Raw genomic sequence first — 14,582 nt, 5'->3', positions numbered from 1 at the left:
GTTTGCCGCGTGGCGTAGCTACCGTCGCCTTAAGTTGCAGACGAACAAACTAGCCGCCATTCAACTCTGCTCATACGCGATTCGATCCTGTGTCGAAGCCTCAACCAAGCCTCCGCTGTCACCACTCAGTCGACCTGCTATATGGTTTTTCCACAGTGAAAAACATCGCAGAGGCAACACTAAATCAGGGATTAATTCTTGGGTTGACAGTCTGTTCTGCAAAGAAAACACGAGTAACTCGTGAAGGGTACGACCGCCAGGGCATGCTGGACTGTCGCATGCAGCGTCACTGCAGGTAGCTCTGAGCATAGCGGGCCTTAGCATCGACAAAAACCGTCTGTTTTAGAACCAAACCTCGACCCAGGACTTCACTTGGAGCCTGCCCTCATGGAGCAGGATGCACAAATTTTGTCTCAAACGGATAAGGTTTTCAGGGTTGTCAACTCAACGAGACTTTTCGCCCGTCCGCGAACCTCTCACAGCTCCCGCAAAAACGCACGTTCGGCCCCCGAAATTTCTGCGTGAATGAAATCTGACTTCGTCAACCAGGCTCATCCTCATGATATTCTTTCGCCTCAAGTTGCTGCATCCACTGCATTGCTGCCCAAGCGTGTGTGCCGCAGTAGGTGTGCAGTAGAATATGCGGGCAGCCATCGAACTGGCTTTGCGCCTGGACGTCTACGGCAGACTTGCCACCGCTCTCGAATGCCGGTCTCCGCGGGATATAAGTCCATCTCTCTCGCTTCTTTCCGCTAGCCGCGGTCTACTTTTCTCCACGCCGTGCATAGAGCGGCAAGGCGCTCTGCTTTCCACTTCAACCTGGAGACCGGAAATTCAACACACGTTCGGCTGAGGACTGTTTTTCCTCTTGTCGGGAGCCGATGCACACTGCATCTGCTTAGCCATCCAGAACGCCAGACATCAGAAAGAGACGGAAGTGACTAACGCGTCAGAATGAAGGCGATTTCAATCCTCGTCGCTGACCCGTGCCCGTAATTGATTCGCATCTGCCAGCGTCGGCTACCCGCGCTGGCGGTGAGGAAACCATCTGGTTCTTTGAGTTGCTTCCTTCGCCGTCAGCAATGGAGCCTGCAGAGAGAGATACTTCAAACAAAGGCTCCGCCTCCGCGGCTCGGGGAACGGTGAATTCCTCAGTCCACGCAACACGCCAGGGGGAATGTGCAGCGCCACCTGCGGCTGAGGCGGCAGGAGCCGCGGCAAGCCACATTGCATGCGAGGGAGAACTGCGCAGAGCGCCAGGTGACTCATCCTCCAGCGCATTCGCCTCACACTCACAGTCGACGTCCGTCGATCGAGCTTCAGAGAGAGGAAAGGACATGCTTCCTTGCCCAGCTGCGGCCGCGCACGAAAATGCCGACTTCCCGCATCTCAGCACCATCCGAGAACGGCAGGGGAACAGTTTCGCGGAGCCCGCCCGAGCGCATGGCGCGGGTGTCTGTACACTGAGCGAGAAGAGTCCCCCGGCGCCGGCTCTTTCACCTGGAGAGAGCACAACTGAAGAAGAAGCATCTTTTTCAACGGGCAATGCAGGAAGCTCGCTCGCCTCGATGGCGAGCGACCCAGGGAGCGGCCAGGATTCCTCGCTCTCCTCTTCTCTGCTTCAGCGCCTGGGGGTGCGGACGGTCTCGGCTGCCGCAGTCGAGGAGCGCGTGCAGGAGGAGCTCCAGCAGCGCGACGAGGAACTCAACAAAAGACAGAGAAAGGCACCGCCTCCCTCTGCCTCGTCTGCCTCCTCCTCTTTTTTTGCTGCCGTCCCGCCCTCCTCGGCCTCGCAGCCCTCGCCGGGGCGAAACGAAGGGCTCGCTAGCCCCGGGGCAAGCGCCGCGGGCGCTGGCGCCTGCGCGCATGCAACTGCGTCTTCTACGCCGGCGAAGGACGCGGAGGGGCGCCATAGGCCGCCGGTCGCGGCGCCGGGATACCACGTCGAGAATCGCAGCGCGAGCGGCCTCGACGAGCTTGTCCGGGGTCTTGCCGCGCGGCTTGAGTCCGCGGAAACAGCGGCGGAAGCAGGTCCCGCGCTGACGGCGCCGGAAGGCAGTCGGTCGCGCGGGGCGGCTTCCAAGAACGAACTCCCGCCGTGCGCAGGGGCATCAGAGCTGCCGAGACGAAGCCGCGAGGCGGAGGATCTCGGGCGCGGCCTGCGTGGAGACACGCACGCGGAGGAAGCAGTCCAGCGAGCGGGAGGACGCGCCGCGGAGGCGAGAGCAGAGGCGAGCGAAGACGCCGCCCAGACGAGGGGCGAGCGGGTGTCGGGAGAGCTCCACACGCTCTCCGGTGGAAAAAGCGTGGCGTTCCATGGTGAAACCGAAAAGGAAGCAGGAGACAGAGAAGAAGAAGACAGAGAGGAAGGAGAGAGTGAAGAAGAGTATGGGAGTGAAGAAGACGAGAGCGTAGACGCTGAAGATGCAGATGACTGGACGCCTGCCTCCGAGCAGAAACCGAGAGCTTGTCGAGGAGGCGCGACCCGCGGAGGCCAGCCACGGTCTCGGAAGGGCTTCTCAGCTGCGAGCGACTTTCCGTCGGGTTTGGGCAGCCGCTCAAAAAGACGAAGGAGCCTCTCCGTCACTGAGCCGCCTTCAGACCACCGGGGCCCCGCGGCGCCTGAAGACGCGGCCTTTCTCGAGCCCAGCGCGACGGCGAGCTCCGCGAAGCGACGGTTGCATGCCCCTGGCGGGGCCGAAGGGCGTCTGGAAGCGGCCGAAAGCGGAGGAAAGCAAGTGGAACGAGAAGTGCAGAGCCGTGGTCAGTTGTGGTCGGTGTCTGGCGAGAGCGGGGCAGACGACGACAGCTCATTCGAAGAAGAGGAAGAAGATAGACAGGATGAGGAAGACGAGGTCTTTTCAGAGGAAGAAGAGCGTTTGCCGCCGTGCTTCTCTCGTGCGCGAGGGAAACTCCGGCGTGTAGGCGAGGCTTTGTCGTCGGTGGAACCGCCTTCGCCGACACCTCGGCGTCGCGCGCTTCCCGGGCGCCCCTTTGTCGCCTCGCTGTCTGCGTCGCCTTCTCGCGCCTGGGCAGGCTGGCGCGGGGAGAGGCCGTCGCTGGACGACTCTGCGCTGCGGCTCTACCGCCGTCGCCTTGCCCTCTACGAGGAGAGTCAGCGCGAGAGCGGCAGCGTTCCTTCCCGCGAGGGAGACGTGGAGATCTCGGCGGAGCCCGAGGCGCCCGGCGACTCGGACGACGACGCCGAAGCCGGGCGCGGCGGGGCCACGCGGCCGCTGGAAGAGGCGCGGTTGAAGGTCCCGGGCTACATCTGGGAGAATCTGTATCCGTATCAACAGGAGGGCGTCAGGTGGCTGTGGAGGCTGCTGCAACAGGGCGTCGGTGGCATCATCGGCGACGAGATGGGACTCGGGAAAACGATCCAAACAGTCGCCTTCCTCGCCTCGCTTCACCACTCTGGCGTCCTGCAGGTGAGCGACCGCGGACCGCCGAAAGAGAGCGAAGCAGAAGCAGACAGACGCAGACAGACGCAAACAGACGCTACACTTTACGGGCGACGCATGCGTGTGCAAGTAGGCGTGAGCAAGCAAGCACGAAACGCGTTCCTGTTCCCGCGAGTGATTCCCGGATGGTGCCCTGCCTTCTATTCTATGCTTTTTCCCCCGTTTTTTCCCATTTTCGCTAGGGCCTCTGGGAGTTCCAGCGCCAGGCGATGGCGCGGGCGGCATACGCGGCCGCAGACGCCGCCGTGAAAGGCCGGGCTTCGGCAGACAGAAGGAACGCAGGCGGCGGAGTGATCATCGTCTGTCCCGCGACCGTGCTACACCAGTGGGCGAAGGAGCTGCACCTCTGGTACCCGCCGCTCCGCGTCTGCGTGTTTCACCAAAAAGTGAGGAGAAAAACTTGTCTGTATGCGTGTGTATGTATTTATAGGAATGTATGCGTATATATGTATGCATAAATGTATGTATGTTTATATGTATGTATGTGTGAGTGTGTATGTTAGTATGTATGCATTCGTATGTATTTATGATTCTTTGTATGCATATATGTATGTGAAAATGCTCGCCTTTGAGCGCATGTGACTCCCTCGTCTGTGCGGAGGCAGACGCGGTCGCTGTTGCGTATGCTCTCGCGGTGCCGCTTTCTGATGTGTGCCTGCTGAGGGCTGGCTTTGTACCTGGAAGATTAGATTTTGCTCAGCCTGATTGCAGCTTTCGTGCTAATCGCCGCGCAAGAATCTATCCAAGGCCATGTGCGGTCGGCGTTCCCGGGTGCTTGACACGTTCTTCTTTTTGACTGTGCGTGCTCGTTTGCGTCATCACGTTTATACGCCGCCACCCCTCGGATTGGGCGCCGTGTGAAATCCATTCTTTTTTGACGCCAGAGCGTGGAGCGCCTGGAGGAAGCCGCGCGCGGCGCTGACGAAAGTCATGGCGTTCTCCTGACGACCTACGAGACGCTGCGGACACACCTGGTAAGTGCATCCGTCTATCAAATTTTCTTTTCTTTTTTTATGTTTTCTCCCCATTTTTCTTGCTTGTCTACAACGTGAAGTGAGGTCTGATCTGCGCGGGTGTGTCTGTCGCGTGGAACGTTTGTGCCTCCTCGCCTCAAGACAGCTGCCTCTTAGCTTCGCAGTCGCAGCTTTCTCTGCAGGCTGTTGCCATGGAGTTGGTTCACGCGTTTGTCTTGAATGCGTCAACGACGCACGCCAGTTGAGAATCCCGTCGCGGTTCCTGCTGTCTCCAGCGCCTTCTGCTGCGGCACGCGTGGAAGATGGTAATCCTCGACGAGGGTCAGAAGATTCGGAATCCCCACGCCGCAATCACCCTCGCGGTCAAGCAGGTGAGCCGGCATGTCCCTCGATTGAAATCCCGATGGACTGCTTAAGTTAGGTAAAGAAACGTGTCGTATTTCATGTCCTATTACATGAAAATTATTCCACATTGGTTATGTTCTAGGCAGTTTTAAACACACCGCTGGTCATCGAGCAAATCTAAAGTCGCACTCCATAATATTTATGTCACCAGCGTCGTCGCGCGCACGACGCCACGCGGCTTCACATTCCGCCACAGGGCTCTTGTCGCCAGCGACGTGTGCTGTCGTGCCTCTTTGCCCGTTGGTCTCTCTGCGCGTCCCTTCGCGTCGCATCACCTCGAATACGATTTCTGTCTTGTGTCTCTCTGCGCGCGCGACCTGTGGGGAATCTCAGCTCCGCAGAGATACAGGTGACCTCGTTTTCATCGCCCTACGGGTGTCTTAAGCATGCACTCGACTCCGCGCCGCCGGTATATGGTTGCGCGCTGTCTTTCTCTTGCTCTCGCGAGTTCCGGTTTTCCGTGGGCGGCTGTGTCTTCTCCCGCAGCTCCCTACGCCGCACAGGCTGATTCTGTCGGCGACGCCGATTCAGAACAATCTGCAGGAATTCTGGTCGCTTCTCGACTTCGCAGCTCCCGGCAGGCTGGGCACGCTGCCGGTGTTTCTCGAGCAGATCGCAGAGCCGATCACGATGGTGAGAAAAACAAAAAAAAGTCTAAAAAGAAAAACAGTGACACTCGAAAGGCCTTAAGACTACGGGGAGAGGACGAGGGTAGGGACGAGTAGATAAGCAGTGGCGCAGACTTGAGAGAGCGCCAGGCGAAACAAAGACGGCTTATGCAGCTTGAATGGGGAGAATGAGGCAAATCAGACGGGGATCGAGAGTTCTCGTTTTTCTTCCGCTTCACACAGCCAGCACAGAGGGCTCACGCTACCATCTTAATCCCGTTTTTGCTTCGTCGCGGTGCTGCGGCCTGGATGAGCACTTGGTGGGCTTCTCTGCGCATCGCGTCGGCGTCTCTTCGTCTCTGGCTCTTTCCCTCGTGCGCGCCTGCATCACATCTCGCATCCTTCCGCCTTCTCGTGACACTCTCTGGCTGCCTGCGTGCCTCTTTGCTCGTGTGGAATTCGGCGCAGCCACTGCGTGCGTGAGATGTCTGCCGCACTTTTCTCTGTTTTTCTTGTTCAGGGCGGCTACGCGAACGCCTCGCGGGACCATGTGGAGGCCGCGTACCGCTGCGCGTGTCTGCTGCGCAAAGTCGCACTGCCGCTGATTCTACGCCGATCAAAAAAGGAGATGCAGGAATTCCTTCAGCTTCCCAACAAGGCAGAAGAGGTGCGCAGACGCTGAATCTCGCCGTCTTTCCCTGCCTTCGCGCGACGTCGTGAAACAGTGACGCATACCTGTACCTACCTATATACCTGTGTACATGTATATGTATATATACATGCAAGTTCATCTTCATTATATGCATATATGTGTGCATTCACATGTACACATATATATGAACATCTGTATATATCATTTGAAAGACTTTTTTGTTACATATCTATCGGATTTGCCTCCTTCAACGTACACACGAGCTCGTGTCTCTCTCTCAGTCTTTGTATGGTGACTCCGCGTCGTCGTCGCTTCTTCTCTCTCGGTCCGAAGCACGTCGTGCACCATTCAGAAGCTCGAACGGCGTGTGGCGAAGCGAGAAAACCCGTTTCCTGTCAATTTTTCGGATTTTTCGTGCGATGTTGCTCAGGTGCTTCTCTGTCACATGACGCCTGAGCAGTACACGCTCTACACCGAGTTCCTCTCGGCGCAGAAGGCCCGGTTTTCGCGGAATCACTACCACCCAAACGACGACTACGCGTCGCCTTTTCCCGCGTCCGACGAGACGCTGGAGCGGCGCGAGCGATGCCGCACGCTGTTTGCGCTCTCGGTGCTGAGAAAAATCGCAAATCATCCCGACCTTCTCCTTGTCCACAACGAGGTGCGCCCGCACGACTACGGCAACCCCGACAGGTGAGACACAAAACACTCGAGTGCCCGCGAGACGAGAGCGCAGGAAACCAAGAGAAGCGAAAGGCAGAGAGAACGTGGCGCCGGAGGTCTGCTACGGAGACTGGAGATACTCGGGGGGGTGACAGAGACAGAGAGGAGGAAGAGGCGAAGAAAAGGCGAAGGGATGAGGGGGAGATGCATGAGCCGAGTACAGGAGAAGAAGACGCGCGGAGGTGACTGCGAGGAGGCAAGAAAAAAAACATTGGCGCCTGGGAGATGAGATCCAACGCGGGAAGGAAGGGCGGCCTGCGCGGCACTGCATTTCAGGCGCCACGAGACAAGAGCGACGCGGATGACGAGTTCCTGAGCAGCAGCAGGAAGTGAGAGGCGGAAGGATTGACACCTGAGCGCGTGTGCGCTTGGTCGACACTGCCACAGTTTTTCAACTTTAATTTTGTTTTTTATTTTTTAGAGCGGGAAAACTGACGGTTTTGCGCGAGGTGCTCCGCGTGTGGAAGGCCGAGGGGCGGCGCGTCCTCCTTTTTGCGCAAACGGTTCAGATGCTGGACATCGTCCAGAACTTCCTGGAAACAGCTGAGTCTTCTTCTCCCTCGCCTTCTTCTCCCTCTTCTTCATCATCTGCGGGCGCGTCTTTTCCGCCGTCACGCACAGGCGAAACGAGCGCGGTTGAGGCGACAGATATAGAGAAGAGAGAAGGCGGCAAAGGGGAGCTAGACGCGGAGTCTGCAGCACCGCAGAGGAAAGGCTATTCCTTCCTGCGCCTAGACGGGAGAGTCTCGGTGGCGTCGCGCCATTCAATCGTGGATCGCTTTCAACAAGATGCAGTACGCGTATTGCTTTTCTCGCAAAAAAAGCTCTGAAAGATTATCAAACTTCTGGAACAAAGCTGCCCCCTCAGCATGATCGAGACAATCCCAGCGATAGGTTATATACTGGATTCTACCGGTAGCGCCTCAGATCAACACACGCATCGGAGACTGTTTTCCTCCGCAATCTTGCCTCTCTCCGTGCTTGTAAATACACACAGAAGCAGACCCGTGCGCTTGTTCTTCGTCCTTTCGCCTCCTAGGGTGTATTGTGAGCCTTTTGCGCTTTCGCCTTCTGTATTTGCATCTATTTTTTCGTATTGTTCTTCAGTCCATCTTCGTCCTGCTGCTCACCACGCGCGTTGGAGGCGTCGGGCTGAACCTGACGGCGGCGGACCGCGTCGTGATAATCGATCCCGACTGGAACCCGATGACAGACATGCAGGTGAGCATTTTTTAGGGAATTTTCTCCTCTCCTGGTCTGGAGAAATCTCCTCGAGAGCGCGAGAGGAGCCGCGGTTTGGTGATCCCGTCTCGTACAAGCGATTTGCGAACTCCGCAGTCTCTGAGAGCCCACGTCGCCGTCGCATTGAGTCGGATCACCGCAGTCTGTCAGCGCGGAGAGGCTGCTTGGAGGAAGTCGAGGCACAGGGGATTTCCCTTTTTCCTGCGATAGCTGCGGCGTTCGACGCTGGCTTCAAGGTCTACCTGAGCAGTTTGACTCGCCTCCTCACGCGTTCGTCTGTTTCTCTTTTCTTGAAGCGCGGAGCCACAGAAAGCTTGAAGCACCGTGTGATGACCTGGCTCTTCATAACGATTCGGTCTTTCGGCTTCCACGCAGACATGATTACCGTGACAATGCAGCCAACTTTCTTAGCTGCGGCTCTTTCCCTGTGGTTTTTCCCTGTTCAGGCCCGCGAGCGCAGCTGGCGGATTGGGCAGGACAAGGACGTGTGCGTCTACCGCCTCATCGCCGCGGGCACCGTGGAAGAGAAGATTTATCATCGCCAAGTCTTCAAGTTCTTCCTGAGTCAGAAAGTCCTCCAGGATCCGCGCCAGCGGAAGTTCTTCAAAAGGAACGACCTGCAGGTAAATGCGCGGAGGCGCCAACAGGAGCCGCTGAATTCCTGGGGCTCGTGTAGCTGCAGGTGGTGTTGTCTCTCGAGGTGTGTTTTCTCCGCGGACTGTGTTTTTGGCGCTTCCCAGTGAGTCTCCTTTGATGCAGCTGGTGAGCGTCCAAGTTCTGCACCGCTTTGGACTGGTACTCTGGAGCGAAATCGTCGGGCTTGGTTCAATGCTTCCCGTTCGTCTTGTGTGTTTCTTCTCCTCGCTTCTCCCTCAGGAGATGCTGGAGCCTCCGCCTCCGCCACCAGGATTCAATCCGGACTCCATCGCGCCCTCCGGTGCTGGCGGCAATTCCAGGCAAGAAACGTTCTCAGGTCTTTCCTTCGCTCTCTTCTCGCGTACTCCTCGCGTTTTCTCTTCTTGTTCTTTTATGGTTGCCGCACGTCGAATCACCGTCTTTCTTTCCTCTCTGGTTTTTTCTTGGGTTTCTACTTCCTCTCGTACTGCCCTCAGTCTTCTGTTGGTCTTCGCCGCTTATCGTTTGATCTTTTTCCTCAAGCGCCCATGGCATGCAGGGCGACTCAGCCGGCAACCGACGAGGTCTTTCTTCTGGGGCGGAGGAAGTTTTCTCTTCTTTTTCCGTTTTTATGTCTCTGGTTTTTCTTTCGCAGATACCGCGACTTGCTGCACGCAGGCATCCGCCGTGAGCAGCAGGCAGCGCGGAAGGCTTTTGGCGGCGAGCGCGAAGAGGAGGCTGAGAAACGGAAGAAGAAAAGGAAGTTCTACGGAGACGAAATCGACGCGCAGGACGAAGAGAACGAGACCGTTCGAACCTTCAAACAGGCTGCCGCAGAGGGCGCGAGCGACGGCCGCGACTTGCGTGGAGGCGAGGCGCTGACGAGAGAAAATAACCTGATTTTGAAGACGCTACTGGATGCCAAGGGCATTCAGGTAACTTTGCCGCGCTGAGGGCTAGCCGGGCACACTTCGTGCGTTGCCTTAGGCACTCCTCGCCCTTCACTATCTGGACGCTTTCTTGGCCCGTATGTTAAATGCGCGAACTACAGGGGCAGCGTATATTTTGGAAACCAACGTTTGTTTGCAAGCCTGACGCGTAGTGGCGCCTGCTGCATCTCGCTGCGTTGATGCTAAATGGAGATGCAGTGTCTCTGTCTGTCTTGGGGTCTTTCTTTCTCTTGTCTTGCTGCTCAAGAGGCCTGGCGAAGGGTAACGCAGTGCTGTCGGGTTTCGATTTCTAGGTTTTCAGTGATTATTTTCTTTTCAGACTTCGCTCGCGCAGGACGACTTGGAACGGCCGCTCCTCGACGCGTCGTTCGTGGACCGCCAGAGTCGCGATATCGGTAGGCCTTGCGAAAGCCAGAAAATCTGGGGTTTCACTCTCTGTCAGGCCTTCGCTTCTGCCCTCGCCTGCGCCTCCATACAGTTGCACACGTGTCTGCGCGTAACTGTGACTCTCTTGACATGCGTGCTTCTCGTTGTCTCTACGCAAGTGCGTTCGCGACGCGTGTTCGTCTTCGCTGGCTGGGCGCCCGTTTCTAGAGCTTTATTGTGGACCGGCTGTGAGCTCCTTGCGATTGTGGACCTAGAGGAGATCTTCAGCTTCCGCTTCCTGCAACCTCCTCTGTTTATGGTGGCTGCCTGCGCTTTGCCTTTCTGGCGTTCGGGTCATCTGCACCATTCCCGCGTTCGCTGTCTGTGGAGGCCTGTGGAGCGATTGCCCGCTCCTCGATGACCATCCAGCTATGGCGATTTCTGTGTTCTCTGCTCTTCGTGACACTTGGTTTGGGTGCGGATCTGCTAGCCTATCGTCTGGGAACGCGCCACAAAAACCCTAAACTCCAAAAAGCGTGGACGCCTCACTTCGTTCTCCTTTTCTGTCGTGTGTTTGCCTCATCTGCCGAGGATGCTCGTGCGGGTGTGCGGCCTCCAGCCTCTGCGTGTTTCGCGCTTTTTCGGCCCTTCTTACTAGTTCCTTACGCTCTGCTGTATTCTTTTTCAGTTTGCTTCCACTAGAGGGTGGTGGGCGCGCCGCGTTTCCTTCATTTCACTCCAGCTTGCTTCCTCATCGCATCCGCGTCCGTGCGACGCCGGGGTTTTTGGGGGTCTTTGGAATTTGAACTTTCTGTTTCTGTCTGCTCTGCAGCTCGTGCCGCCATGCGCGCGCTTCGCGCGTCGCAGATCGAGCGCATGTCGCACGGTATCGAGGTATGCCGGAAGGGAACTTAAAAACTTGTATAGACAGACCTAGACTCAGCCGGCGCGGAAAAGACTCTCTTTTCTGCCTACAGTCCGCAGATCGCCGTCGCCTGACCCGCGCACGCGCTCTCCCTGTCTCGCCTGTGGAGGAGGCCGTGACGCTCTCTGGTCTCGCGTTTGTTCTTCTTGCTTCGTTGCTTTGTTTCGCCATCCTCTCGGCCGCTTCTCTCCATCACGCGTGCACCTCCACGCTCTCGTTTGTTACCAAGCAAATCCGTTTTCTTTATGTTTTTCCAGGTCCCGACGTGGACGGGCAAGCGCGGGCGCGCGGGCATTCCGTCGGCAGCGTGGCGCGCGGAGGCGGCGGCTCCGAGGTCGTCTCCGTTCTCGTCGTCCGCCTCTTCGACTCGCGCAGAGTTTTCCAGCGGCATGGCCTCGTCCATTCTCGCGGGCCTCCGCAGACTGCAGCAGTCGCTCGTGAGTCGGAGAGAGTCTTTTCTGCCGCCCTACACATTGTACTACGACATACATACGACTGCGGAGGGCGAGAAGAATGGAGCGAAATGAGAGAGGGAAGGCGAGTCACGCGCGACAAGAGAGAGGCGGGCGACGTGCCTCAAGTGACGCGAAAAGGGGAGAGTGATCGGAAAACAGGGCTGAGGTGCGAAGGGCCTTCTTCCCTGTCGATGCCAGCTGCACGCATGCGTTCCTTACGTGAGTCAATTGATACTTTTTTTCACCTCCGTCTGTCCCTTGTAGAGAGAGGAACGGTGAGTCGCAGCGGCCTGGACTTAGTCCGTAGTCGTGTCTCCCATGAGCATCGTTATGCTCGTTTTTCTTTTCCGATTCAGCGCCCCCCCAAGGAGTCTCTGTCGCAGATCTCGCGGCGCGGCGACGGCACACGAGGCCGCGGTCGCGCGCGCGGAGAGGCCGATGTAGATGCAGACATATGCCTCACTTTCGAAGAGAAGAAGCTCGCGGAAGATCTGCTTTCCTTCTTCCTCTCTCGCGCTGACAGCCACTACTCTGTCACAACAGGCGAGGTGAGAAACGCGGCAGCACAGTCTGCAGTCTTACCACTCTTACGAAGGACTTTCAATTCCCTCTGCCTTGCGGTTCTACGCAGAGGTACAGAGATCAGGAGGCGGGGTCGGCTCCGCGTCGCGACGCCTCGAATTCTTGTGTAGCTCTCTCGCTGAAGTTGCATGTCTATATACATGTGTCAATAGGGGCGTGTGTCTGAGAGCTACCTGATTTCCTCTTGCCTAATAATTTCGTTCCTAGATCTGCGGCGGTCGGTTCATAGCTGGATCACCCGCCCGGTCGAGCCAGCCTTCCTCAATGTACAAGAAGCCACGATATCTATCAAGAGCGGAACACTGAATATGGCTGCGGTGGGGACTTGTTCGATTCATCAGTCTGTACGTCTTCCTCACTGTTGACGTTTCTCTCTTTCTCTGATGTTCCCTCTCTACGTACTGGGATCGTTTTGAACGCAACACGCTGTGGAGCGCCGAGGCAGATCTGTGCGTGGGCGCGCTTCTCTCTGTTCGCTTCTCTGTAGCTTCTCGAGGTCTTCGCGCCGCGCGTTCCAGGTGAGTCGTGCGAATGTTTAGGACTGAGCTCTGAGGCTTGAAGGGGTTGAGAATACCGAGAAAAGGAAAATTGAGAACTTCGCGTCTTGCCCGCCGCAGGCCCCGAGAACTGCGAAGAAGAGGGCGCGTGCAAGCCTGTACTCATGCAGATATGAGTGCGGACAGACACGAATGACAAGATGAGTAAGAAGAAGAAACGAGAGCGAATCCACGACGAAGTTTGCAGTATCAAAGACGAGAGGCGTTGATGGCAGTTCGTGTGCGGTTCCTTCAGAGTTTCGGCGCAAATTGTTTCGAGCGATTTTGAAGGAGGTAAGCAGCTGTTTCGCTGTCGGATGACCCGCTCTCTTCTGTGTGCTGGTTTTTTCTGTCTTCTCTCCTTCCCGTTTCATGTAGTGTTGTGCACAGCGAACCGTTCTTGCCGTTTTTCTGTCTTGCGCGCTCGCTTCTTTCGCTTCGTTTGATTCTTTGTTTCTATTTCTTTTCTTGCCTCTGCGTGCGGGATATCCATTTTTTTCCCTGTCTTCTGTAGAGTTGCCATAAACCTCAAAGTAGAGGGACAACCGCTGATATTTTTGTCGTCTGCTCTTGCCACCTCCGTGGCCTGTGCGTCTATTGCTTCTTGCCGCTGCGTCATCAGAGACCCATGACGCGTTATTTGCGATTTTCTCTGTTTCCAGCTTTGCGAAATCGTGAGGAGCTCCGACGCCGCGAATCAACCGAGCTACTGGGTGCTGCGGGCTGCGTTTCGAAACCCAGAGGCTGCGTAGGCAGAAGACTCACGACGGGGCGCGGAAGAGACAGTCAGCGTGCAAGCCGAAAAGCGAAGCACACGTGCCATACCCTCTAAGCTAGAGAGGGGACGAGACAAGAGGATAAGAAGAGATTTGCCGCACAAAAAAAAGCGGAACATGTGCAACTGGCAGGCGATTTTCTGGGGCGCGGACAGGCAGGAAAAAAACGTAGAAGCGGTGGGGTGCGAAGCCTGGCGACAAGTCCTCAATGGCTCAAGAAAAATGAACCCAGGCAGGGGGGAACCTTACCTGCGATAAAGCGGCGCTGCGAGAGAGAGGCAGCGATAGAGTCCAGCGAAAGAGTCAGCGGCGCAAGCCAAAAACGTGAAGATGATAATCAAAATTGCGATGGAATGAGGGACCCACACAGACGACATTAGGGGAGGCGCGGGGGCCTAAGCAGGCGACTGCGATTTCTTGAGGAAGAGAGTGGTTGTAAAGCTTGGGGACAGTGAGGAGACAGAGATTGCCACTGGAAAGCGAGAGCCGAAAAAAGTAAGAGAAACAGAAACGTGGATGGAGAGCTGAGAGGAGGAAACAGATGAGATCGCCGCTATGCTTGAAATAGTTGACACGTTTTTGATGTGACAAGTGCTTCAGACCAGCGAACAGACAGACACAAGAGGTGCGCAAGCCCAGAGACTGGGCTTCCAGCCCCAGTCCAGTATTTGCGTGTAACTCGACGACGCCAATAAAATAAGTATATTTATAAACAAATCAAACTATTCTGCGTGCGGCATATAAATGCAGACTCATATACGTATGCTTTGTGGTTCAGTGTCAAATAGAAGGCGGGTACCTGACACATGCGTATTCTTATATTCGCAGCGTGACCGAATACACCCCTCGCTGTGCTTGCAGCGACGGGCATGTAATGAGGAAGACCAGGGAAGAAATCTTGTTTTCACTGGGTAAAACACGGAAGACTCGGAGCTCCCCATATGACATCAGCGTGTTTGCAAAAGGAAAATATGCCACCTAGGTCATCTGTATGCTGGTATCGTCCGTCTCAGCGTGCTAACCTCGAGCTGTTGAGTAGAGGGTCGTCCAGTTTTCTGCATGCGTATCATTCTGTCACTGAGGACGTTTTCCTTCTGTTCGTGTGCCCCTTCGGATGCCGAAAATTTTTCTTTGTGCCTCCGCGCAACTCTTCTAGAGAGTTTCGTGGATTTGCCTTCCGCCGAGGCCGGACACGCATTCTCTTTTGATAGCTCGTGGAGGGTGCTTGCCGCGCGTGGAACGCGACTGAGTTTCTGTGCTCGGGACTTGGTTCCAACAAGTGTAGCCAACAAAGCGTGATCGTATGTAT

General features: G+C 56.4%; 1 protein-coding gene across 1 annotated transcript; it reads left to right on the top strand.

Moving 5' to 3' along the window:
* Nucleotides 1–1,082: 1,082 nt before the first annotated feature.
* BESB_001110 (SWI2/SNF2-containing protein RAD26) lies at nucleotides 1,083–13,249 on the top strand (the record flags this gene model as incomplete). Its single annotated transcript, XM_029358866.1, has 20 exons — nucleotides 1,083–3,431; nucleotides 3,647–3,850; nucleotides 4,349–4,438; nucleotides 4,714–4,809; nucleotides 5,330–5,476; nucleotides 5,972–6,118; nucleotides 6,534–6,796; nucleotides 7,248–7,424; nucleotides 7,536–7,620; nucleotides 7,934–8,047; nucleotides 8,515–8,691; nucleotides 8,945–9,024; nucleotides 9,339–9,618; nucleotides 9,953–10,028; nucleotides 10,832–10,893; nucleotides 11,182–11,361; nucleotides 11,736–11,927; nucleotides 12,449–12,479; nucleotides 12,754–12,791; nucleotides 13,160–13,249. The coding sequence occupies 20 exons, from the start codon at nucleotides 1,083–1,085 to the stop codon at nucleotides 13,247–13,249; spliced, it is 4,878 nt and encodes a 1,625-aa protein (XP_029221778.1).
* Between the last annotated feature and the right edge of the window lie 1,333 nt (nucleotides 13,250–14,582).

The sequence above is a fragment of the Besnoitia besnoiti genome, chromosome I (assembly GCF_002563875.1).
Source record: "Besnoitia besnoiti strain Bb-Ger1 chromosome I, whole genome shotgun sequence".
Taxonomy (NCBI): domain Eukaryota; phylum Apicomplexa; class Conoidasida; order Eucoccidiorida; family Sarcocystidae; genus Besnoitia; species Besnoitia besnoiti.
Note: the sequence above shows the minus strand (reverse complement) of the source record. Positions and strands in the feature narration are given on the sequence as shown.